The following is a 26,751-nucleotide window of genomic DNA, read 5'->3' as shown; positions in this document are numbered from 1 at the left end:
CTTTTCTACGGGAGTGTGGGCTCTGCACTTATTGGAGGTGGTCACGATGGTGTCCCAGGGATTGCCGAAGCGGCAAGTGGGGACTGAAAGTCGCACATGCAACCTGGGTTTTTCTGCTATGGGGAGGTAACGCCTCATTCATTAAAGTCATTGAAACCCCTCTTTGGCTTTCCGGGGCAATGAGTGAGAAGTTCCTGTAGCTGATGTAGCTCTTGTACAGTAACACTCCACTCCAGCGAATCAATATCTACACCTCACTTGTGCTGAGTGAGTGCCTAGCTGTCCTCCACCATTTCCCACTGGGGCTGACAGTGTCCTTGCCACTCATTCCGGCCAGTGAGTTCAATTGCATCATTGATGTAGCTGCACAATCCAGCAGTGCTGACAGGAGACTAGAGAGCAGTGCCAAACTCCTGATGGAAATCGCAAAAGATGCAACGTTGTGTGAGCTCAGCCACAATACACTTGGACCAAATGGGCAGCTCAGCGCAGTCCTGGATGGATTTCTTCTTTGGTGCTGAAGGCAATCATAGTCCGATCCACTCTTCCTTGACTGCTGCCTCCTTCATGCCTCCTGTCATGTACAGAAGCAAGGGAATGTGGTGGTTGAATGTCAAGGTGCTGACCCCAAAGAACATCAGGGAACTAAAGAGGGATTACACAGGTTGGAGAACAGTGAAGCCCCTCTTTGGATTTCTGATTCACCAGTGATCAAGGAGAACATCAAGAGGCACTACATCCTCAAAGGTGTTCAGAGAGCAAGGCAGTGTTGGAGAGAACTGTACCAACTTCAGACAGAACTGCTGCAATTTCTTCTTCAACAATCGTGGGTGGGGGGTGGTGTGGATATGAGAGAAGAACTCAGAGCGATGAAAAACCAGCAAGATGCACTCTTTGCCTTGGAATTTTCCAAGGTCATCTTCCCATTCAGGATCTGTGATGCGGAGCAGGATGAAATGTGTCCATGTGTCTTCTACCAGATCCACAGCCTTAAGGAAGAAGATGACTCCGTAACATTGTTACAGTCAGACGTACCGAGGATCTGCAGATCCTTCTCTGCCGATCTAAATGACAGAAAGGCTTCAAACAGCACGGCCTCCCAGAATCTAGCAAGTCTGGACGAGCCACTGCCTCTGGAGTAGCTGGCTGACTCCATTCATTCCCTTGGCACGAATAAACTCCCAGAAGCAATGATTTGCTGCCAGTGTTGTACTTGGACCTATGGGATTGAATGGGCCCAGACCTGTTGGAAGAGTACAACGCTATGCTTCCTCCACGAGGAAGGGTATCATTACATCCATCAACAAGCAGAAGGGGGAGAGAGAGGGCATCAGGAATTGGAGACCCATTTCACTGGTGAATGTGGACTATAAGATCCTGCCCAAGGCCATCACTAACTGGGTTCTGGGACAGGTGATCCATTCAGATCAAACCTAGCAGGAAAATCTCTGATGGCCTCGTGCTGCTCAGGGAACCACTGTCTGAACGCAGGATAGAGGGGAAAATGCCTACCTGGTCAGCTTGGTCCAGGATAAGGCCTTTGACAGGATATCACACCCATTAATAATGGTTGTGCTCTCTGAAATGGGTTTTGAGGAGGGAAGAAGAAATTGGATCAAACTACTCTACACAGACATTTGTAGCACAGTCCAAATAAATGGGTGAAAGATAGATGGTTTCCCCTTCAATTTTGGAGTCAGACAGGGCTCTCTACTCTTTCTTCTCTTGTATGTGTGCTGCACCATCAGGACCTGTTCACCTTTGCCAAAACCATCAGGAAAGTCGACAGCATCGGAGAGGTGATGTTGCTAGACAGTGGAATTATGTTAAGTTAAAACCTCCTGTAATATGGACAATGTTGCCATCTTACGCTCAGATGCACTATCAGTTCACTAATTGATCAACATCAGCAACCAGTTTAAGTTGGCATCAAAGGCTAGAGTAAACCATAGAAGAACAAGGCCACACTGTTCAGCAAGGTCTCTTGCCTGCCAGGTCTGACTATTGAAGGTGATAGGGATTTAGTTAGAAGAAGTTGAATTGTGTAACAAGAATTGGCTGGAGCAGATTGAGAAAGTAAACAAAAGTTGGGTCTGTGGAAATACTGTTGGTTATCAGGTGTGATATGCTTTCAGGGCTGCTGTACTAGGGGCAGGTGTGACTGTTGCTCACTCCTCTGCCTTGGTAATCACCCTGGATGTCTTCCAGTTTATCTGGAGGTTCAAGGTGGAGTAGGTCTGACACACAAGTCCCTACAGAATGGGAACAAAGGTGGACCAAGTGTTTCCCTCATGCTGATGACTATTTTTCTGTGTTGCAGCATCAGGTGGTGAATAAACCCAAAACATGTGGTGACCCAGTGTCACTACATACTGAGGTTTCACCTGTCCCTGGCATTGCAGAAGATAGGCTCAATGTTTTAATCTGCTGGACATTGCTGCACTACCTGTCCATTGTGGAAGAGTACTTCCAAGTAAACACTTTTGACCGCAAGTCCAATCAGGCAGTGGTCAGCGCAAAATGTCCTGAAGGCACTGCAGGACAGGGTGTCATGGTCTGGTCCGTGAAGTCCACATTCCGGTTCATGGTCCAGTCTGTGGACTCCGGACTCCGGGTCTTCTGGCTGTCCCTTGTTTCAATGGGATTAATCATAGGCACCTGATGCTCGTCCTGGGGCTGGGAATATAAGTGGCCCTGGGATCGAGTGTGGGGGTTGGTTTGTCTCGTCAGTATCCCCTTGGAGCAACCCGCTGGTGGAAGGCTAGAGCAGCCATTCGTGGTCGCTAGGCCTGGTTGGAGGACCACCGTTTCATGGAGCCTTGTTGTCTCTAGTCGGAGCAGTCATTGTGGTATGGATTCGGCCGTTTCTGGGGCCAACTGAGTGGCCGTCTGCCACTCCGAGCTGGATATGGATTCGGCTGTTTCCGTAGCCAGCCAAGGTTGCTGTCCGCCCCGAGACTCGGATCCACCCTGGATTGAGCTCCCTTCCTGTCCTCGCCTCTGTGGGGTAAGTCAGGCCGTCCTTGCCGTTACCCTGCGGTTGGATCTGTCTCTTCCTGTCCTTGCCTCCGTTGGGTAAGCCAGGCTGTCTTTGCTGTTACCCTGAGGTTGGACTGTTCTCTTCCCCTCCCCATCTGAATCCCTGACGGTTTCCTCGGTGGTTTTCCTCAGCAGTCATCTTGGTCCCGCATCCTAGTAAACATCCTGGCCCAGTGTCCAAGGAAGGGGCTCAGCCCTGTGTCCTAGAAAGGGTCCCGGCCCTGTGTTCCAAGGAGTACCTCGTCCTGCCCAGGAAAACCTTGAAGAACCCAAGCCTTGTCTGGTCCTGTAGCCAAGCCTCGCCCAGTCCTGTAGCCAAGCCTCGCAGAACCCAAGCCATGTTCAGTCCTGTAGCCACGTCATATCCTTGCCTAGTTCTGGGGTCCGAGCCTCAATCAAGGCCCAGGTTCTGGGTCCTTGTCCTGTCACTGGCTCAGAGTCCAAACCCAGCCTCCTAGTTCCTAGTTCCTTGTCCTGGTCCCAGTTTCCCAGCCAAAGTCCTAGCCCAAGTCTACGTTCCAGTCCCAGCTCCTAGTCTGTGTTCAGTCCCGTCCCTAACTCTAGTCCAGTCCAGTTCCCAGTACTTCAGCGTCTGTGTCTTGCATTTAGGTCCGCCATCAGCCGCCTCCCCCCCCCCCCCCCCACCACCGTATGACACAGGGACACTATGGATATGATGGGATCCCTGAGGAGACTGTCCAAACCATCTTTATACTTTATTGTCACCAAACAATTGATACTAGAATGTACAATCATCACAGCGATATTTGATTCTGCATTTCACATTCCCTGGATTACAAATATTAAATATTTAAAATAGTAAAAATTAGTAAATATTAAAATTTTAAATTATAAATTATAAATAGAAAATAGAAAAATGGGAAGTAGAGTAGTGCAAAAAAACTGAGAGGCAGGTCCCGATACTTGAGGGTACAGCCCAGATCCGGGTCAGGATCTGTTCAGCAGTCTTATCACAGTTGGAAAGAAGCTGTTCCCAAATCTGGCCGTACGAGTCTTCAAGCTCCTGAACCTTCTCCCGGAGGGAAGAGGGACGAAAGGTGTGTTGGCTTGGGTGGGTCGTGTCCTTGATTATCCTGGCAGCACTGCTCCGAAAGCGTGTGGTGTAAAGTGAGTCCAAGGATGGAAGATTGGTTTGTGTGATGTGCTGCGCCATGTTCATGATCTTCTGCAGCTTCTTCTGGTCTTGGACAGGACAACTTCCATGCCAGGTTGTGCTGCACCCTAGAAGAATGCTTTCTACAGTGCATCTATAAAAATTAGTGAGGTTTTTAGGGGACAGGCCAAATTTCTTTAGTTTTCTCAGGAAGTAAAGGCACTGGTGGGCCTTCTTGGCGGTAGACTCTGCTTGGTTGGACCAAGTCAGGTCATTTGTGATATTGACCCCGAGGAACTTAAAGCTTTTGACCTATTCCACTTGCACACCACCGATGTAAATGGGGTCGTGCAGTCCGCTACTCCTTCTGAAGTCAACAACCAATTCCTTCGTCTTGCTGACGTTGAGGGATAGGTTATTGTCTTCGCACCATGCCACCAGGTTCTTAATTTCCTCTCTGTACTCAAACTCATCATTACCCAAGATACGGCCTACAATTGTTGTGTCATCAGCAAACTTATATATTGAGTTTAATGGAAACTTGGCTACACAATCATGGGTGTACAGTGAGTACAGCTGAGTACACAGCCTTGTGAGGCACCAGTGCTCAGAGTGATTGTAGAGGAGAGCTTGTCCCCTATTTTTACAGCCTGGGTCCTGTCTGTGAGGCAGTCGATGTTCTAGATGCAGATCTGAGTGCTAAGGCCCAGGTTCCGGAGCTTAGGAATCAGTTTATTTGGAATGATGGTATTAAAGTCAGAGGTGTAGTCAATGAAAAGGAGCCTTACGTATGCGTCTTTATTCTCCAGCTGATCTAAGGAGGAATGTAGGGCCAGAGAGATGGCATCTGCCATTGACCTGTTGCTCCGGTAGGCAAATTGCGAAGCGTTGAGGTGACTGGTAGGCTGTGGTTGATTGTGCCATAACCAATCTCTCGAAGCACTTCATAGCAATTGATGTCAGAGCCACAGGTCAATAGTCATTCAGGCATGCCACCTTGCTCTTCTTCGGCACTGGGATTATCGTTGCCTTCTTAAAACACGAGGGGATCTTAGACTGAAGCAACGAGCGGTTGAAGATGTCAGCAAACACTCCAGCTAGCTTGTTTGCACAGGCCCAGAGAACCCGTCCTGGGACGCCATCTGTCCCCGTCGCTTTCCTTGGATTTATCTTCAGGAAGGCCCTTCTAACATCCTCCTCAGTGACGATGAATCTCGATGCCACCAGGTCCGGTTCATCCAGAGGGAGCGGGACTTCTTCTGTTCAAATCTTGCGTAGAGTACGTTAAATTCGTCAGGAAGAGAAGCGCCACAGTTATAGATATTCCCAGCCTTTTCTTTGCACCCAGTGATCTCATTTAGACCCTGCCATAGTCTACTGGCATCCCTCTGGTTAGCCTGGCCAAATGCCTCATAACCAAATCTGACCAATAGCCACCAGGGCTTTGCTTGGCTAGTAGTGAGTGGGGCCCTCCCAGTCTGAGCCTTCCTCTACAGATGACATATCACCCCCAATGTACGCTGCTCTTGGGACGGCTGTGATGGTAGACTGCGCAGACGTCTTCGCAGACTCTGGACGTGCTAAGAGGGTGTGGAGAAGGCTGCAAGGGTCCATGTCCCAGCTCATCCCCAGCAGCTGTGTAACAGAGGGCTCTCTGATTTATGGGCTGTTCCCAAACAGACACACTGAGACAGATATCAAATGCCACTGGAAGTGAAGAATGCCCTTTGGTCGGCCCGAAACTTGTTGATCATCCAGCACAGTGAGATGTCCATGAAGGAATGCTGCAGAATGGCCCAGTCCAGGCTGCAGGCGTTTGTACAGAGAATGCACTGAAGCCCAAAGCAGAGTCTCTGTGGAGAAGGACAACAGTCCAGGCCTCTATTACTGCACATGGAAGGAGTGAGCTGGATGGAGAAGCCCCTCAGACAATGAAAGGGCCTATCAGCCCATGGGGCCACAAGACTGGTATGTGCTATGTTTGTTTTTTTTTCCTCCAAAAAGGATTTGCACTACTAAATATATCAAAGATGATTGTTTAAGTTGTTTTTGCTCTTTCTTTCTCTGTATATAGTTTTATTATAAATAAAAGCTATTTTTGAAATTGAAAATTGCTCCTTTCTCAGCTGCTATTTTTCCACGACTTCAGCAAATTAAAGAAGATGCTGATTGCAGGGGCAGCACTGGATTAGCTCTGTTTCTGAGCATCTCCTGAACTTAATGACGTAATTAAACGTGCACCGCCGTGGATTCCGAGAAACGGCGACCAGGTTTTGACTTACATCCCGGCAGCAACATTCGGTCGTAGTATTTGCAGGTTAAACCAAAATGTACGCACAAGTGTAATCGAGAGGACGTACTCTGAATGAGATGTTCTTATGAGCTGTTTTTAATTGGCACTGAGGGCAGTTCTGCTCACTCTTCACCGCAACCCTTCCACCCCCACCCCCGACTTTCACCTCAGAGCCCTCATGGGAGAGGAAACGGTTTCTTTTCTAGGTGTTACTTCCCAGAACGAATACTACAATCACATGGTACGACAAAGCACATTCCGATAATGGGCACAGCGCTCTGTCACAATGATTGGGCGCCGATTCCTTCCTCAGCCTCAGCAGGAGATCCCACACAATAAGGGGCTGTACATGGTCCACGTTCACCAGAGGTAGAACAGTCTGAGCTGAAGTTTATGCGCAGTGTTGAAAAGCACTTGGAGAGTCTTTGAATGGTGATCTGCTTTTAATCAGAGGCACGAAGAGAGCAAGAGCGAGGTTCCGCAAAACTCCGGCACAAGCCCAGACTGATCGACAGACTCTTCACCGCGGAGCAGCCCATCGTCAGTCGGTTCCGAGAAACCAACTCGCTTTCTCGTTCCACGAGCAGAGCTCTTGCTGCGGGGTTATCTCGGTAAGTGACTAACATTTCCTGTTCTCTGAATAACTATCACTCAGTCTGAAGACAGTTATGTTTTTCATAATGCTGCTGCTTCGCTCGAGAATATTAAGTTTTAATTTTAGCTGCCGACTGCTTGTAAATTTCACGAAAAACCCGTGAAAGGTCAACGACTTCAACAACTGAGCTATTATACCGTGCACTTTCATGGGCTGTAAAATTAAATGAATCAGTTCAACCAGCTGAATCGGGTAAAGACGCCTGAGGGTCGCTTCTTCAAGGATTCGTTCGTCCTAAATCCAAACTCCGGGCTGGAGGTACGGGTGCGTGGAAGCAGGTAGCTGCGTCTGGATTCTCTCGGCTGTAGTCAGACCAGTTTATGGTTTGAATAAAGGGAGGGTGGTGTCCATGGGAGCTTGTCTGAACATGGCCCATCCACAGACACCCCGGGGAGGTGGCGGGCTTTGTTCCGCGAAATGATCGTATGCTGATGATCTTCCCACCACGGTGTTTGAGAGTTCAGGGGAAATTTATATTGAGGATTGAATGCCGAGCTATATCCAAGCCAGCATGATGTGTGATGCTGGGGAGATGGTGTCCCCCGAGATCGTTTTGAGTGTTTCTTCGATTGTCCTTTCATTTCTTTTGTTCTCACTCTTCTAATTGCATTCGTATCGACTCCAAGTTTCACTGACGTTTGCTGTAGCGCGTGTTTGGGAAGTACGAGAGTGCCCGGAGCCACAGACCGCCCAGCGATTCAAACAGGGCGGCGATCTCTCAAAGTTCAATATAAATTCATTATCAAGCTAAATGTATGCCTCCACATATAACTCTAAGATTCATTTTTGCGGGCATTCACTGTAAATTTAAGAAACCCAATAGAAGGCCGCCCCCAACAGGACGGACAAACAATCCATTTGCAAAAGAGAACAAACTGCAAATACAAAAAGGGGAAATAAGAAGAAATAAAAAGAAAGAAATAATAATAAATAGATATCGAGAACATGAGATGAAGTGAGACCAAAGGTAGTGGCAGCATTTCAGTGATGGGCCAAGTGAAGTTATCCCTTTTGGTTCAAGATCCTGATGGTTGAGGCATAATAACTGTTCCCAAACCCGGTAGTGTGGCTCCTGAGGCTCCTGTACCTCCTTTCTGATGGCAGTAGTGAGAATAGAGCTTGGCCTGGATGGTGGGGGTCCTTGATGATGGATGCTGCTTTCCTGCAACAGTGTTCTGTGTAATGTGCTTTTTGTTGGCTTTTTGTTCAAGGGTATTGGAGTTTCCATACCAGGCCGTGATGCAATCCTTTTAATCACACATCTCCAGATGTTTATCGAGGTTTTAGATGGCATGCCGAATCTTGGTAAACTTCTAAGAAAGTAGAGGTGCAGCCGAGCTTTCTTTGTAATGGCATTTACAGTACGTGCAGGATCCAGGAAAAACCTCGGAAATGATAACACCAAGGTACTCAAAGTACTGACCCTCTCCACCTCTGATCTCCCGATGAGAATTGGTTTATGGACCTTCAGTTTTCTCCTCCTGAAGTCAATAATCAGCTCCCTGGCCTTGCTGACGTTGAGTGAGAATTTATTGTGGCACCACTCACCAGATTTTTAGTCTCCCTCCCATATGCTGATTTGCAACCATCTTTGATTCGGCCAACGACAGTGGTGTTGTCGACAAATTTAAATATGGCATTGGAGCTATGCTTAGCCTCACAGTCGAAGTGTAAAGTGAGTAGAGCTGGGGGCTAGGTAAAAAGCCTTGTGGTGCACCTGTGCTGATGGAGATTGTGAAGATGTGGTTGCCAATCCGAACTGATTGGGATCTGCAAGTGAGGAAATCGAGGATCCAATTGCACAAGGAGCTATACAGGCCAAGGTCACGAGGCTTATTGATTACTTTTCAGGGGATGGTGGTATCGAATACCGAATGCCGAGCTGTAGTCAATGAAGAGCATCCTGATGTATGCATCTTCGTTGTCCAGAGCGAAGAGCCAATGAGGTGGCGTTTGCTGTACACCTGCTGCTCAGGCAGGCAAATTGAAGCATATCTAATTTGCTTCTCAGACAGGAGTTGATATGTTTCATCACAAACCTCTCAAAACACTTCATCACTGTGGATGTGAATGCAACTGGACGATGGTCACTGAGGCAGGTTGCCACCTTCTTGTCAGGCACCGGTATAACTGAAACCTACGTGAAAGCAGGTGGGAACCTCAGGCTGCCGAAGCGAAAGGTTAAAGATCTCAGTGAACACTCCAGCCAGTTGATCAGCACAGGTCTTTAGTAGTCGGCCTCTGGCCGGGTGTTTTCCGTGGTTCACCCTCCTGAAGGATGCTCTCACGCCGCTCTCAGACACTGAAATCACAGGGTCATCAGAGTTGTGGGAAGCCTCCATGTTTTGACGGTCAAAGCCAGCATAAAAGGCATTGAGCTCATCTGGGGGCGAAGCCTTGATGTCACCAATGTCGCTTGGTTTCACTGCAGGAGGTGATAGCACTCCAGACCTGCCACAGCTGTCGAGTATCCTTCAGTGGCCCCGAATTTCCACTTCGCGGGTGAGATGGCTTTGTAGAGATCGTACCCAGACCTCTGGTACTGTATTTTACTTGGTCGCCAGTCCTGAACGCCATTGCTCTGGCCCCTGCGGATCTCTTGGTTCACCCAGGGCTTCTGATTGGGGAAGACTGAATGATATTGTGGGGACGCACTAATCTTCGACTGTTCTGAAGTCGTGGTGTGTTGGCTCAGATGCTCTCATGGGTCCTTGGGCACGGCGCAGTCCACCGTCTCAAAGCAATCCCCTAGCCACTCATCTGCCTCCCGCGACCACCTCTTTGTTGTCCTTATCTCTGGAGCCTTGTTCTCTGACTCGATGCCCGTACCAGGGGGATAGCCATATGATCAGATTTCCCGAAATGCGCTCCAGGCAAAGAACGGTCGGCATTCCTAACTGTAGTATAGCAGTGGTCGAGTGTATTTGGACCCTTGGTGCTGCAGGTGATATGTTGATGATAAATGGTAAGAGATTTCTTCAAACAAGCCTGATTGAAATCCTGGACTATGATTTGAAAGGCGTTAGGTTAACCTGTTTCTTGCTTCCTGATATCGACACTCAATATATTGGGTGCCTGCTCAATATTGGCCTTTGGCGGCATGTAAACTGTGGCCAGGATCATGGAGGAGAATCCTCTTGGTAAGTAGAATGGTTGGCACTTAATCATTAGATAGGTACCTCAAGACCGTGGCGTCCGAGCACCGCAAAGAGTTTATCGTGCCTTCTCTGAATCAACAGTCTCTCAAGTAGTTAATTTTATGAACCAGAACTTTAATAGAATTGTTAACTTTACCATTGCTGCGTTTTCCCGTTCAATCCCGCTGAGAGAATCACACAGCAAGGGATCAGGCTATTCAGCCCACATTTCCTGTGCCGAGCTTTTGCATTAGTTGCATTATTCTTCCTGCATCCACATTAAACAGCCCTCATCCCGTTTTTCCTCGGCCTAAGTTGGGGAGAATTTACAGACATTTGAAATTGTTTATGATTGTTTAATGTCATTTCCAGTAGGAAGCAGGAGCACTCGAAGAAACCCCGCAAGTGCCAACTACCACTTACCAACCGAGGCCAGAATCGAAGTTGGGTCACTGGGACTGTGAGACAGCGGGGATCAGTACTACTGGTGGGCATCTCTTCCGACAGACCAACTGTTAAGTTAGACCTATAACTACACTATTCTGCGGATCAAGGTATGTTCAAACTTCATCTGAATCAAACCAGAATAGTGGGAACCCAAAATAAGCTCTAGTCAGTGGAAGACCCAAGATCCCTTTCAGAATGAAAATTAAAATCGCTGCACTTAAATAACGCTCATTCCTGTCAGGCAGAGTATTTACAAGAAATGAAAACAGAAAATGCTGGAAATACTTAACAGGTTAAACAAGATTTGTGGAGAGTCGGGTTAATAATAGAGGGGCAGAGTCATCGCGAATATTAAAGGTGCAGGAAAGGAAAGCGCATCAGTGGGGTGGAATGAAGAGCCAATTGATGCTGGGCTTGAGTCACACTAAAACTGGAGACGTCTCACAGAAAGAAGGATCAGAGTCTTTCCGAAATCGGCGCTTGGAGACCAAATTCAACTCATTATTTTAATGCAAACAACAGGAATTCTGTAGATGCCGGAAATTCAAGCAACACACATAAAAGTTGCTGGTGAACGCAGCAGGCCAGGCAGCATCTCTAGGAAGAGGTACAGTCGATGTTTCAGGCCGAGACCCTTCGTCAGGACTAACTGAAGGAAGAGTGAGTAAGAGATTTCCCTTCCGGCTCTGCAACCCATACTCAGGAGATAAGTATTCGAGTACTGTACGTCAAGTTCAGTGTGAATGTTTGTGAAATAACTTCATCTGGCCAAGGTGGAAAACCTGCCGGAGGCGAAACAGACTGCAGTAGATATGACGAAATTGCTGCCGTCCAAGGGTTGGGTGGTCTCCGGGAAGAGCTAACATAAATAACACTAGCATTTGAATGACGGCGGGATACAGCACGGATTGCTGGTTTGGATTGATGTTGGTGTTCATCTAAGCACAACTGGAAGATGAATTTATCCTTGCAGCCTCTCCTCAAATTTATCCCCACATTGGCTCCACCGCCTGACTAAAGTGAAGAACCGGACGGAGTGCTCAGCGGGTGCTCAGCCAATCCGGCTTTTGGCGAGGAGAGGGAGAAACCCTACCACTTACAGGGGCTCCCAACCCTTTTTCATGCCATAGAGTCTCACCATTAACCGAGGGGTCCGTGGTTGGGAACTCTTTACATCTTCCCTGATACGCCCCCTTTCTCCCCTCTTTATCCCTTTTCTTACCTGCCTCAATGCATTTTCTCTTCCTCTCTCTCCTTTCATTTCCACTCTCTTTAATCCCCTTCTTCCCCTCTAACCATCCATCCACCCGTCTATATATTTCCCAGCATGCCCTGATGCAAGGTGTGGAAGGAATCGGGACAAGGTGAACTGTTTATCGTTTTTACATAGCACTGTACAGCGCAGGAACCGGCCCTTTGCTGACCATGCTGCTAATATAAACTGCACATGGTCCGCCTCCCTGCGTTCCCCGTCTGTTTGCGTGCCTGTCCAAATGTCTCTGAAACACATAAATGCTTTCACTACTCCCCCAAATAGCATACTGCAAGCAACTACCAGTCCATGCTTCTTCAATCTCCTTTAAACCTTTCCCCCTCTCACCTTAAGGTTATTCCATTTCATATTTGACATTTGTATCCTGGGAAGAACTCCATCATTCCTGTTTATGCCTCTCATAATTTTAAATACTTATATCAAGTTGCCCATCAGCCTCTGTCAATCCAGGTTTGTCCAGGCTCTCCAGTAGCCAATACAGTACTTTTGTGCACCCTGTCCAAAGCCTCAGCATCCTTTCTGCATTGTAGTGACCAGAACTGTACACAATACAATACACCAGAAGAGGCCTAGCCAATGTTTTAAATAGCTACAACATGATTTCACAGCTTTGTATACCGTATCTTCTTTACCACCGTCTTGTCATGTTGCAACTTTCAGAGAGCTATGGACTTGCATTCCAAAACCCCTCTGTACACTCTCCCTCTGATCACGTTGGAAAAATGAAAATTGACCTGAATTGTATGACAGAGCCACCATAATTCTTAAGTAATTTTCATATTTGAAAGGTGACATGACTTGCCAACAATAGAAAATGCAAGGTGCAGGGAATGGGTCAGTGTCGTTCTACAATGTATTTCCTTTTCAAGACCAACCGTTAAATTAGACCTGAAACTGTAGTATTCTGCCAAGCCAAGTTTGCTGAAATTTCATGCAAATTAGATGGGAGCATAAAACAACCTCAGTCAGTGTAAACACACCAGAATTCCTTTAAGAATGAAAGTTAAGTTTCACCTCATTTTAAAATAATGTTCAAGCCCATCAGGGGCAGTGTTTTCGTGTAACAGAAGCTGAAAATGCCACAAACACTGAGCAGGTTGAACAGGATTTGGGGAGAGGTAAATTAACATTAGAGGTCACAAGAACATGGAAATAAGATCAAGCCTGCTCAGCCATCTAATATGATTGTGATTAATCTTCGCTGGCCAATTCCACCTCGCCCTCAATTCCTCAATCTCTCACTTACTCTGTCTCCAGCTAAAATGTATCTAATGGCTTCCACCACCCTTAGTGAATTCCAGAGATTCACTACCCTCTGAAGGAAGAACTTTCTCCGTAACTTTTTGTATGAAATTGTTGAACTCATTGTGCAGTCTTCAAGCTGCAATTTGTCAAGTCAAAAGATGAAGTGTTACTTTGAACTTCGTTGCAGCACCTAATAAATATCCAGAGAAGTATTTGACTTTAATCACCTTGGCCTAGAAGGCCGTGGACCTACTGTGGGTGAAATTGATTGCTGCCATATAGTTGAGTACTTGATGGTCAGTGTAGACTAAAGGGTTTTGTATCTGACACATGATTTTACAACTCTGACTCTGTTCTCAGCCTCTCTCCTTCCATCCAGAGCAAGAACTGGGTCCTCACCAGCCACCATCAGCCTCCATATTCCTGGATTTTGCCACCATTAGGCATATCTTCACCCCTTCCTCCCTTTATAATGCTCCCATTCCGGTTCTTTTTTTTTCTCCATCAGTGCCCACACCCATACCATGGCAGGAGATGTAAGACTTGCTCTTTTAACCACTTCTCTTCTCGTGATCCAGGGATCCAATCACTCCTTTCCGGTGAAATAGCAGTCTTCCAGTCTAATATTCATGACGCCAATTTATGGAAATAAATGCATATTGAATGCTTGTCCCCGAGAGTGACAGAGCTTCCATTTTCCATCACTGTAATTCTCTGTCCTATTCCCACCCTGGCTTCACTGTATTTGACCTCTCACACTCTTCCAGCAAAGTCCCATGTAAGCTTGGAAGACTAACTCTATTACCAACTCTGCTTTTTTTCCACCACTCTCCTCTTAGGCATTCCTAAGAAGGAAGATACCATTGCATTTGACTGTTGCATACCAGCTACCACACCATCTTGACAGAGTGAGGGCTTGATTCAATGCTAAGGAGAACCAGTCTCTGCTGCATGTTCTCATTTCATTCCAATTTAGCATTGACATCATATGAAATACAAGCGAACATTTAGGAAGGGTGTGCCTACTGTTACAGAACACAAGTCAATTAAATTTTGAAAGAGCGACATTGAATCTCACACATAGCTAGACACAAACTTATCCACACTGTCTTCCTCAGGATCAAGCTTCCCCATCCACCCTCCCAGAATGACCTCATATGGACTCTGCTTCTGCTTTCCTTTCTTTACTCATCCACTTCCCTTTCATTTCTTTTCCTCCCATTTCCCCTGTTCTCCCCATCCCAGGCCCAGTTCGTCAAATTGTTGCCAATCATTCACTCTCTCCCATCATTTGCCCTATTCATTGTCTTCTCACAATTTCAATTTGGCCTCCCTGTCTCTAATTGTAGCAATCATGCTGCCCGATGGCTGAAGTCGAGCTCATAAACTTCAGACCTCTCCCAGAAAACCTTGGGAGAATCTTCAACCACTCACTCAGTGCTGCCTGTCACTGGGTGGGGGAGGGGGGTGCAGTTCAGTAAGTCCTATAGCATACCTTCTCTGCGGACGGTGACATTCATTTTGTAGGAGCATCTCACTCGATCACCATCATCGTGACTTGATATACACAATGTACCCAAACTCTTTCTCCCATGCTACTTTTAAACCCACAGGGTCTGCTGTGTAATTCCAAATCTGGCAACTCTGTTCAGTCCACTGCCTCTAAATTAGCAAGGCCTCTACCTGTCCCGCTACTCCAAACCCATGAACTTTTGACACCCTCACTGTCCTTAAATCCATGGGGCCTCTGTCTCCTGCATTAGCTGTAAACCCCAGGCTCCCTCTCTCTGCACTATCCTGAGCCCAGTGGGTCTCTCTCAATCTCTTCCACTACCTACAAAATGGTTCAGTCTCTGCACTCTTCCAAAACCCAGGAGGAATATGACCCTTCACCATCTATAAAAAACACACAGCGTTTATCTTTATGCTGTGCCTAAACTTTCTGAGCCTCTCTCTTTGCTGGATCTCTTGTCCTCAAGCTGTCATGAGAATAGCGTTGCAGCTAGGAACTTTAAAAAGATTTTAAAGAAGTGTGGGCATGAGATGGAAGTTGGAATAATCTGGAAAATCAAAGAATTGAAACGATACTCATGAAAAATATATCTAGATGAAAATGACAGACTATGACAGGACAAGCTAGAAAGAATAAATCAAAGAAAATCAACAAGTAAAGCTGGAGGTTACAATAATGATGAAAGGGCAGAACAGAAGGCTCTATATCTGAATGCAAATAACATTCAAAAGAACAACTGAGCAGAAACAAACAACCTTTGCAGAGCCATGGATGGAGGTTGACAAAAGGTAAATAACATTTAATAAAGATGTAACTCAGTAAAGGAGAAGAAGGTGATCGTTAACTAATGATAGTCTACATGCAACAGAGAGAGGGATGAACTAGCTTCAGGAAGCTAGTATGTTGTAACATTGGGTGATGGTGAGAAATAACAAAGGCAAGAAGTCTGTTGCGTACAGATTCCCTAATGTGGAGTAAAAAGGAAAAACATTTTTCTTAAGGAGTGGCAATGATCATGGACGATATTAACTTGCACAGAGAATGAAAACTTCTGATGTCCAAAGGATTTCTTGATGACAGTACTTGGAGTGTTTCCAAGATAATTTCTTAAAATGGCACATATTGCAGGTAACCAAGGAGTCGGCTATATTAAGAGAGGCATCATGCAATGAGTTACGGTTAGTTAATAATTTTACGTTGTGGATGCCTCTAAGTAGCAATGATCATGATATTATTGATTTTTATGTTCAGTTTGAGAGAGAGAACAATATCCAAGTCCAGTACTTTAAACACAAACACATGAGCAATCGTGAAGGTGTGGAAGCACAACTAGCAAAATTGAACTGGCAAATTTGGTAAAGACTCAGTCAGTGGAAATGCAGGGGCAGACATTTCAGGGATTACACACAAGACACAGTCTAATAAGAAAGAAAATTCCCAGGGAAAAACCCACTCTTTGTAGTCAACTCTGGAGATTTAAAGTAACATCAGACTTAAGGAAAAAACACAAAGCTGAGTGGAAATTTTGACAACTGGAAAATTCAAATCGATAATGAGTAACCAATAGGTGAACAAACCAGAAAGAAATTGTAGTAAGTGTTACTATAAATTTTATATTTAAAAAAGTGTTAACAAGGTGAGCCTCAGAAACTGGTAATGGAAAATACGTAGGCATTAGGTGTACAAAGGTATTTTGCAATTGATCTCCTTTAAAGAGGATACAAGTAACATCCCAGAAAGGGCTGTAAATCAGGAAATGGAAGGAAAGGAGGAAGTCAGGGAAATTGCAAACACTAGGCCAATAAAACTGAGTAGATTTCTGGAGCCTGGGACTGGCAAGACCCCAGCAGTCCTGATGGACATCATTAAAAGACCATAAGACATAGGAGTAGAATTAGGCCATTTGGCCCATCGAGTCTGCTCCACCATTCAGTCATGGCTGATCCTTTTTCCCCTCCTCAGCCCCACTCCCCGGCCTTCTCCCCATAACCTTTGATGCCATGTCCAATCAAGAACCTATCAAGCTCTGTCTTAAATACAGCCAATGACCTGGCCTCCACAGCTGCCTGTAGTAACACCCAGGACTTCAAAACTAATAACTGGTGCAATAGTTAATGCATTGGCTTTCGATGGAAATTAGCAGCAACCTGGGTGAAATGTTTTACTTTGGGATGAGAAGGAGCTTCAACAAGCATCAGTGTCTGAGAGAGGAAGATAAAGGTGGAATCCTGAACAGATAGAAGCGAAGGGTATACCTGTATCAAGAAGGGCAAGCTTTGTCAGGAATACATCCCATTTAAGCTTGTACTTTGAAGAAGTGAGTGGAGTTGAAGGGGAGGTTGCTTAATATGAAAACAATTTCACACAATGGTGGTGGTGAAGGTTTAATTTGACCTTAATTGAAGAAAAAATCAGAGGGCCTGAGACTGTCTTGGTGTGGATTAGAGGTATAGGTTAGAACATTCATGGTTGGGCCATTATGACTGAGATGACAGTGCTGAAAGAGTACTTCATTGAGTACTGTATTGTTAGCATGTTGTACAGAAGGAAGAGACTCAGATGGGGATGGGAAGATTATTATCAGGATGCAGAAAGATCAAAATGGGAAGAAATCATTCCATGCAACTGTTTAGATTATTTTTAAAAAGCATTTGCTGCTTGTCATTGAAAATCAAGATCTCTCCTGAGAAATCCTCCATCTATTACACGGGAAACACGGAGAGGTCATGGTGTAGAATGAGACTGTCTGACCCAGTTGGTCTGCTTTGATGCTAACATTTGATATGAACCTTCATCCAATCAACTTTGTCTCACTTGTCAACAGATCATACCTTTCTTCAGAATTTATCGTCTAGATCCCAGAAGCTACTGTCATGGCAAAGCTCAGTGAATTTCTCACTCCCATGCAGTGTCAAGCCATTGGTTTCACAGCAGGTTAAATTGGATTAATGTGGAGCTTGCACTTACAACTGTGGAGCTGATGTGTTGTATAGCTGCTTTTAGTTCTCAGGACAATTTCCTAGATCAGCACATATGGAGTGTGAGTACTTACAGCCTGCATCCCAGGACTGACTTGAAAATATTATCCAGTTGCCACCTCAAGCTAATACCAAAGGAACTCTGCATTGTTAGAGAGACTGCTGCACAGTCTGATGGGAAATAATGAAGGAGTAAAGGACAGATAATGCATACATATTCACTGTTGGAGGGACATAGGTGAAGAACACTGTAGTAACTGACAGACTGCTGCACTTTTGGAGAGGCTGTGCTGAGAGAGCACTGTAATATTAGTGTACTTCAATGAGGGGAGCATTGTATGGCAGCTGAGAGTTGCGAAGGAATTAATGTGTTGTGAGGGGCAAGTGTAATGGTATCACTGCACATTTGAAAGGACAATTCTAAGGAATCACTGGAGGGACAATCCTGAGGGAGCACAGCACAACCTGAGGACTGCGACTGAAAAAGCAGTGCATTGCCTGAGGTTCAAACTCTCTGTTGAGATTTTGAAGCAAGTTTTCAGGGTCAATATTTACCCATCAACCAACACCAGCTGAACAGATTATTATCTGATTATTTATACTTCAGTTTGTGAAATTTAGCTATGCAATAATTAATTGCCATATTTCAAACATAATAATAAGGTATTTCAAAAATAATTAATTGGCTGCAATGCATTTTTGGCATTTTCTGCGGCACAGAAAAGTGCCATTTACGAACAAGCTTTTTATTGAAGGTTTGTTAGTAATTTAGTCCTGGTGACATTGGTTTATTTTACTGTTTGCTTTCCTGTCTTCTTTCAGAGACAATGAAGGACAGGCTCGAGGAGTTGACAGAACTTGCAAAACTTCATCCACAGTCAGCAGAGGCTCATGATAAGCTTGATTCCCCTCAGGAGAGCTACGTGTTTGAATGTGACTTCACTTTACAGAACCTTTATAAGATGGTGCACCAGATCAGGGAGGAAAATGGCCGTTTAAAGGTGGACATCAGGCGCCTGGGAAAGCAGAACACCCGCTTCTTGACTTCAATGCGACGTTTCAGCAGCATTAAGCGGGATTCAAATTCAATTGCTAAAGCCATAAAAAGCCAAGGCGAGAAGATTCAGCAGAGGTTGCAGAGCCTGAACAACTACACAGAAGAACTAACAGAGGCTCATGGGCCAAATGCGGCCATTGTTCGCATTGCCAAGGCACAACATTATGCCGTTCTGCACGCTTTCCACAATGCCATGTTGGAGTACAACATGGAGGAGATGAAGCAGCGGGAAAACTGCAAGACACGGATCCAGCGGCAGCTGGAGATCATGGGAAAGGATGTGTCCAATAAAGAGATGGAGGAAATGATCGAACAGGGTAAGTGGGACGTGTTCTCGGGGAACCTGCTGAGCGAGGTGCGAGGGGCACGAACTGCACTGTCAGAAATTGAGCAGCGCCATCAGGAACTGTTGAAGCTGGAGTCCAGGGTCCGGGACATCCATGACCTCTTCTTGCAAATGGCCTTGCTAGTTGAGCAACAGTCTGAGACTCTGAACAACATCGAGGTACATGTACAGAAGGTGCAAGACTATGTTGGGGCTGCCAGGACCCAACTGAATCAGGCAATAGAGCACAAAAGAAAAAACATCTGCCGACAGATCTTCTGCTGTTGCTGTTGCTGCTCTTGACTCAGTACTCTTCCCGCCCGCCATCGTTCACTCTGCTTGGATGTTGCTTCACAATTCCACCACAAAGCTAAACGATTCCCTCACCAAAGAAGTGGTCTAGCACAAATGGAAGGGTTAGCAATTATGTTGTCCTTTTGTTGGTGGGAATCTCGAAACCTACAGTCTCTTCCAGTTAGAGAGATGAGTTTGAATTATAGGGTTAATTTTGTATCCCATCCCCCTAAACTAAGTTTGAAGACCCTCAAACTTCTGTACAACACAGGTCTACTCCTTTTTTCAATTATTAAAATGCAGACAGGTATTTCACAGACAGAATCTTGTACAGTGACACTGACATATATGTAAGGCATCCATGGATTAACACAGCTTTGTTTATTATGTGGTTGCTAATCCTTTGGTAATGCAGATGGGGTTTTGTATGATGTGAGTCTCTCTGTACTCTGGTGCTATGGTATTTAATACAAATACCCTACCTTTCCCAGTTCATTGCTCATTGTACCTTCAGTTGAAAGATGGTTGCTGGGATTGGGGTGACTGTTGCAGGGGTAGTGGGTAATATGGGGTGGATAGTGAGGTGGGGAGAAGAAGATGGCAGGAGCAGGAGGAAAAGTGATGGAAGGGAGAGTGGAAACCGCATGTGTTCAGGTGCCTGTATGTATTTCTCAATCTACCCAAATGTGTTACCCTCTGCACTGTGGTGTACAAAGTAGACAGAAAAGTAAATTATGCTGTCTCCTCCTGATAAATAACAGCACAGGAGCTCCTGATTCCAGTTCCGGGTGAACAATCCAGAAGCAACGTACAAAAATGACTACAATAAATCTGTTAATTTGAGGGTTCTAACTCTGAAAATGACTAGGCAGTTCAACTGGTTCATGTATGTCCTTTGTTGAATGGGTCTTCCCACATGTTAGGGAGAAAAGGCTGTCTTGTTATCATGCCCTTCCCTGGGTGTCAAATCTACAGAAGTTGAGTTCCAAGCCAGGAAAGATCCTATGACCAGCATTTTAGAATTAATTAAGTATGCCTAGATATAGTACTAATTCTTAGGTTTTCTTGTACATTATCACTGGTACATTAAACATGTTTTGAAATGTCTGTTGTTGAAGTTCTGTCGATCAGGAAATTGGACTGGATATGTCTTCTCACAAGTGTCATCTCCCCTTGTGCTCGTGATAACATTATCATTGCGACAATATCCATAACTTATTTTTAAAATTGACAATTTAAGGATCAAGAGATCATGCTGCAAGCTACGAAGATGAAAGTAAACAAATTATGTGTGACTATAAGTGTTCTCTTTGGAACATTACTTTTATATTTTGTACATCCCGTGTATTATCATCCCTTTAGTCTGGAGACCACCAGCACTGTGGCCCAGTGACCGCAACGGAGGGTCCTCACGCTGGAATCACAATGGAGTTGGATTATGCTACTGGGCGCAGTCAAGGCATGCCATGCTGCTTGGTGCCCAGAGTCACTGTGCTTTCTCCGATTTCATCCATCACCCAATAATTGCCCCTCTCCTGCATTTTTTTGCACCTCCTCCTTAGATCCTTTAAGTGTCTGTTTTGACAGCTGAGTCTGGATTTGGTATTAGGGCGAGGAAAAGAGCCCCTTTAGCACCAAAAGCGAATCAAGTCCAATTTCCAAGTAATGGTGCCTTGCCTTTAAGTTCTGGATTGCTCATGACAAACCCCAAGACAAGCCAACCCATCCAGTAGTCCAGGGAGTAACTTTTGACTGCAGAAGTTACTGCTGAGGAGAGAGCAGGAGGGGATAGATAGAGGAAGAGTGGGTGGCAGAGGACACAGTTTAGGTAGAGAAGTGGTGGTAAAAGAAGGAGAAGAGAGAGGAAGAAAGAGGATATTGGTATAAACAGTATTACCAAATCATGCATTGACAAAGCACTCTATATTTATCTGATAAATTGGCTGCCTGACTCAATTCCAGCATATGAAGCCCAGTTCCTTCTGAACTGGACATCTGGTCGAAACAGATAGAACCCCAGACTCAGGAACAGTCACTCAAGTCACACAGTGGCCAAGATTCTGCTGAGTGTGGAGAGAGCTGATAACTTCACAGCTAACCTCAGAAATAAATTGAAATTTCCAATGAAAACTACTCACAAAATTGGAATGTGGATCACATGATCCCTTGAGCCAAATAAGGAGAGGCAATTCAAGTGTACTTTCCACATTCTATGCTGCAAGTCAGTGCCAAGGAGGGGTATGTACAGTATATGAGTGGTCTTTCTCTGCAGCTAGTTTCAAATAATCTCTCACTCTGTTCCTCTAACTTATTTCTTTCAGATTCCTTGCCATTCAGTGTTATTGATCGAAATTTTCCTTGTTTTTAGTTCTTTGCCTCTAACTGGTGTGAAAGGCTTGTAAAGTGTTGTAAGTGCAGTTGCATGAATTTATCTAATTGGTTGCCCAGGGCATCTGCTCTATAATTGTATATTTTGGGTTCACACATATTTCACGTTACTGCTGTCATGTAACAAGTTTTAACAGTAAACAAGTAACAGGGTTGCTCTGCAAAAGCAGAGTTATAAAAACCCAGGCATGGCAACATGAGAGACCATAGCTCGGTGATGACCCATGAAGTACCAGGGACTTAAGATTATAGGTGAAGACACTATTTGAAAGAAGATTTAATTTGAAGATTGGGTGTTAATGCATAGAAGCTGTAAATCATTGTCTGAGCTTTCAAAGCAGTTGAGATAGATTTATCCTTGAGTAAGGAAGTGGAAAATTAATTGGACTCCCGCTCCTAACAGAGAACTATTGTTGTTGATATAACATACATTGATATAACATAACATAAGAACATAAGAAATAGGAGCAGGAGTAGGCCATCTGGCCCGTAGAGTCTGCCCCACCATTCAATAAGATCATGGCTGATCTGTCCGTAAACTCAGCTCCATCCACCTGCCTTTTCCCCATAACCTTTAATTCCCCTACTATGTAAAAATCTATTTAACTGTATCTTAAATATATTTAGTGAAGAAGCCTCGACTGCTTCCCTGGGTAGAGAATTCCACAGATTCACCACTCTCTGGGAAAAACAGTTTCTCCTCATCTCCGTCCTAAATCTTCTCCCCTGAATCTTGAGGCAACAACATTACATGCTGGGAATTAAAGATGGTGATATTTCTGCAGATCATTTTTATATTATTATTCAAAATTTGAGGGAGAAATTCCTGAGTAGTTTTGTAGGAGAACTGCACAATCAGCTGTCCCATCGCTGGTCGAGACGGTAATCTGAGGTCCTCTCAAATTTCTTAAAAACCTGAAGGCACTGTTTTTAAGAAGCTCATGTCCCATATCCTAACCAATATTTATCTCTCAATCAAAAGACTAAACGACACAGTTTAGTCATAGTGTCATCGTGTTGTGCAGGTTGGCTACCGTGGTTAAAACAATGTCTACACTTCAAAAATACTGAAGAAGGTGCAGTATAAAAGCTTTTCTTTTTTAAAAATTCTTTTTGACTGTGAACTGCACTTGGAATTATTGATGATGATTTCTAACGGCATCCAATGGGGGAAACTCAACCGTGTTAGTGTGAATAAAACTGAAATGGCATGGCCAGGTGAAACAGCCCTGCTATCCATTCAGTATCACTTCAGTGGAGTGTAGCGGGGTATCTGGTGGCATTACAATGATGGATCTGGAAACCCAGCCAAGTTCTTGGTGGAGATCATTATCACATCAAATTTTCTTCTCAAAAAGTTAACAAAGTTTAGGCCAAATGTGGAGCCAGGAGATTAAATGATTTGCCCTTTCAGATTCATTTGACAGAGGGCTTGGCAATTTATTAATAAACCTCAAAACCTATCACTGCAAATCCTTAAAATAGGATTAATTTTCAAAATCCATTCTTTCAAAATAGAACTTATCTGTAGAGAATAGGTTCAGACATTTCAGTATGGAATTCTTGTTTATGGGAAAATCACAATTGTCAAATAAAGCCCTGATTAAAATCATAGCTAGTTTACAGAACATCTGAAAAGGATAAATCAATGAATGAAACAAAGACCTTCAAGACAGGCTCATGTTTTATAGTCATTGTCTTTTTTAGGCTGTTATCTGTCAGTGCAGAGATAGTTCAAGGCACACTTCAGATATATTGGATTCCGGTGTTTTTGATCCAAGGTTGTTTCAGAAGTCAGGAAAGAGGCACAAAATGTGTTGCTTCATGGTCATTTTATTAAGAGTTGATAGAACAGAGGAAAGTTGAACAGACAGTGATAGAGAAAGCTAAGATTAAAGAGGAGAGAGAAACTAAAGATGGCCTCAGCATAAAACTATTTTTACACTACCAAGACAAGGAAATCCATTCAGATCTTGATAAGAATTGATCAATTAGAAAATACTTATTCAGTCCTGCAGTACCAAGTTAACCAATGAGGAAATACTTGTTCAAGTTGTGCAGAACAAAGAAATTTCCCAGAGCTTGCTAGAATTATACTTTGTACAGTTACTGGAGGCATAGTAAACTGTTATACATATAAGAACTACTTAAAATACAAGCAGATAATTAATTGTTAAACTGAAAAGAAAATAACAATTAAACAGAATAATTTAAGAATTAAACAGTAGGATCCAACCTTGCAGCACAGTGAGTCAAATTTTCTTGTCACAATTATAGGGGCCACGATTGTTGGAGTTTGGAATTCAAATCTGACACTGTCTATAAGAAGTTTGTATATCCTTCCTGTGAGCACATGGGTTTCCTCCAGGTGCTCTGGTTTCCTCCCGCAGTTCAAAGATGTACCAATTCATAGGTTAATTGGTTATTGCAGGTTGTCCTGTGCTGAGGCTAGGAATAAATAGGTGGGTTGCTGCATGGTGTGGCTCTTTGTGCTGGAGGGCCTGTTCCACACTCTATCGGTAAATAAATAAAAATAAAATAAATATAATAAATATTTTATAATATGAGTGTTCTAAATTGATTAATAAAATGCTTTGTATTGAACTGATTGTGTTTTGTATTCTCTCTCTTCCCCAGGTAAGCTGGATTGTAAAATCTATTCTGTTGCTCATTCTGCTCTTTGTTAAGTGTATCTCCCTCTCGAAACATTTTGATCACTGCTTTTTTATATTATTTACTCTATTTAAGAAAACTTTTTCCAACATGTGAAGACCTCAAGTACATTCAGTTTCAAAACTTACTTCAAGATCCATCAATAATCCATGGCCTCATTCACGGGTGTTTCTCTGAGGTTTTGGCTAATCTCTTGGTCTCAATCGGTACCACCGGAAGTAGATTAATCTGCCATTTATTCATCTTCCTTGCTGCATGAAATCAGTTGTCACAGAACAGAATGCAGCTCCTACTACCTTCCCTGTGAAGGGGTGGGAACTGTATTCTGTCTGTCATGTTAGAAGTACCACTGGTGCTTGTGTTGACCTGTTTTCACACTGTGGATTATCAGGAGAATTCCATAAATCACCTCACACTGACTGAATGGGATAGTTCAAGGAGGTAAGGGAGCTACAGGAAAACAGGATGTTGATCCTTGGATTGTGAGAACTGGGTTGGTGCAGGTATGCCAGTGGGTATGATTCTGTAACAGCCATTCTGTGCATCACTATCAGTGAAAAATAACTATGAGGAAGGAGCAGGAAGTGTTGGTTTTCACTCCTCTATGCATCTGATGTAAACAGTGGCTTAGCTGTGGGTTGTGATATGCTATTGCATGCGGCCTGCACTTTTGGAGATTGCTGCAAGAGTTACTTTTCCTTTAAAAGACGTTTTGCAACAGAACTTATACAACAGGTGAACATAATATTTCCTATTTTTGTCCTCTGGCTTTAGAGCTGCTGATTTCTGCCAATGTTCCATTTTCAGACTACATTTTTTTGGTCCCTTACCCCAGTAGATTTTCTTCATATGTTAGTGACTAACATAACAGGTCTGAGCTATTGCACTGTGAAAGAATCACAGTCAAATAGTAGCCTCAGTGGGGAAACTTTTAGCAGACAGAACAGACTTTTAAGATCATTTTAGAGGTGTGGACATGTGTGATCTTCAGAAGATATAGGTGAGCCAGTATCTTGACCCATTGCAATCAACAATATAACAGCTATAACAAGGAAAATTACTGTATACTGTTGATGAAATACAGGACACACCCCACGAAGTGCTCCATGAGGGACACACATTAACAGGCACTTAGTTACATAGAACATCAAACATAGAAATCTACAGCACATTACAGGCCCTTTGGCCCACAATGTTGTGCTGACCACATAATCTATTCTAGAAACTGCCTAGAATTTCCCTACCGCATAACCCTCTATTTTTCTAAGCTCCATGTAAGAGTCTCCACCTCTACCACCGTTCCATGCACCCACCACTCTCTGTGTGGAAAAACTTACCTCTGACATCCCCCTTGTACCTTCTCCCAAACACCTTAAAACTGTGCCCCCTCATGTTAGCCACTTCAGCCCTGGGAAAAAGCCTCTGGCGAGCCACACGATCAATGTTTCTCATCATCTTATACACCTCTATCAAGTCACCTCTCATCCTCCATCACACCAAGGAGAAAAGGGCAAGTTCACACAACCTGTTCTCAGAAGGAATGCTCCCTAATCCAGGCAACATCCTTGTAAATCTCCTCTGCCCTCGCTCTATAGTATCCACATCCTTCCTGTAGTGAGGTGACCAGAACTGAACACAGTACTCCAAGTGGGGTCTAACTAAGGTCTTACATAGCTGTAATATTACCTCATGGCTCTTGAACTGAATTCCACAGTTGATTAAGGCCAACACACCATACAAGGGGTGATTGATAAGTTCGTGGCCTAAGGTAGAAGGAGTCAATTTTAGAAAACCTAGCACATTTATTTTTCAACATAGTCCTCTCCTATATTTACATACTTAGTCCAGTGGTCGTGGAGCATACGGATCCCTTCTTTGTAGAAGTCGGCGTCTTGGACCTCCAGAAAATGGTCCAGAGCAGGGGTGATTGATAAGTTTGTGGCCTAAGCTAGAAGGCGATGAGTTATACAGCTCTCGTTACATGCACGTGCAGTTCAACTCTTTGAGTGATTATGCAGAAAGTTTGAAGTTAATACCTCATCTCCTTCTACCTTAGGCCACGAACTTAGCAATCACCCCTGATGAGTTATTAACTTCAAACTTTCTGCATAATCACTCAGAGTTGAACTGCATGTGCATGTAATGAGTGCTGTATAACCCAATCTTCTTCTACCCTAGGCCACAAACTTATCAATCACCCCTGCCGTGGACACTTTCCTTCTGGAGGTCCAAGATCCATATGCTCCACGACCGCTGGACTAAGTGTGTAAATGTAGGAGTACAAAGAAGGTTCACCAGATTGATTCCTGGGATGGCAGGA

The 26,751-nt window shown here is 44.3% G+C and overlaps 1 protein-coding gene across 6 annotated transcripts; it reads left to right on the top strand.

The window, feature by feature from the left end:
- Positions 1-6,475: 6,475 nt before the first annotated feature.
- On the top strand, positions 6,476-20,477 carry stx11a (syntaxin 11a). 6 transcript variants are annotated; one of them, XM_072265386.1, is made up of 4 exons: positions 6,476-7,057; positions 10,611-10,792; positions 11,208-11,345; positions 18,517-20,477. In XM_072265386.1, the coding sequence occupies exon 4, from the start codon at positions 18,522-18,524 to the stop codon at positions 19,377-19,379; it is 858 nt and encodes a 285-aa protein (XP_072121487.1). In that variant the 5' UTR covers positions 6,476-7,057; positions 10,611-10,792; positions 11,208-11,345; positions 18,517-18,521; the 3' UTR covers positions 19,380-20,477. The 6 variants fall into 6 exon arrangements, with proteins under 6 accessions (XP_072121487.1, XP_072121490.1, XP_072121489.1 ...); XM_072265388.1 differs by lacking the exon at positions 11,208-11,345 and having other exon boundaries at positions 6,478-7,057; positions 10,614-10,792; XM_072265385.1 differs by lacking the exon at positions 11,208-11,345 and having other exon boundaries at positions 6,478-7,057.
- Positions 20,478-26,751: the final 6,274 nt, after the last annotated feature.

Source organism: Mobula birostris, chromosome 8 (assembly GCF_030028105.1).
Source record: "Mobula birostris isolate sMobBir1 chromosome 8, sMobBir1.hap1, whole genome shotgun sequence".
Lineage (NCBI taxonomy): Eukaryota > Metazoa > Chordata > Chondrichthyes > Myliobatiformes > Myliobatidae > Mobula > Mobula birostris.
The sequence above is the reverse complement of the archived record's forward strand: the minus strand, read 5'-3'. Positions and strand labels throughout refer to the sequence as shown.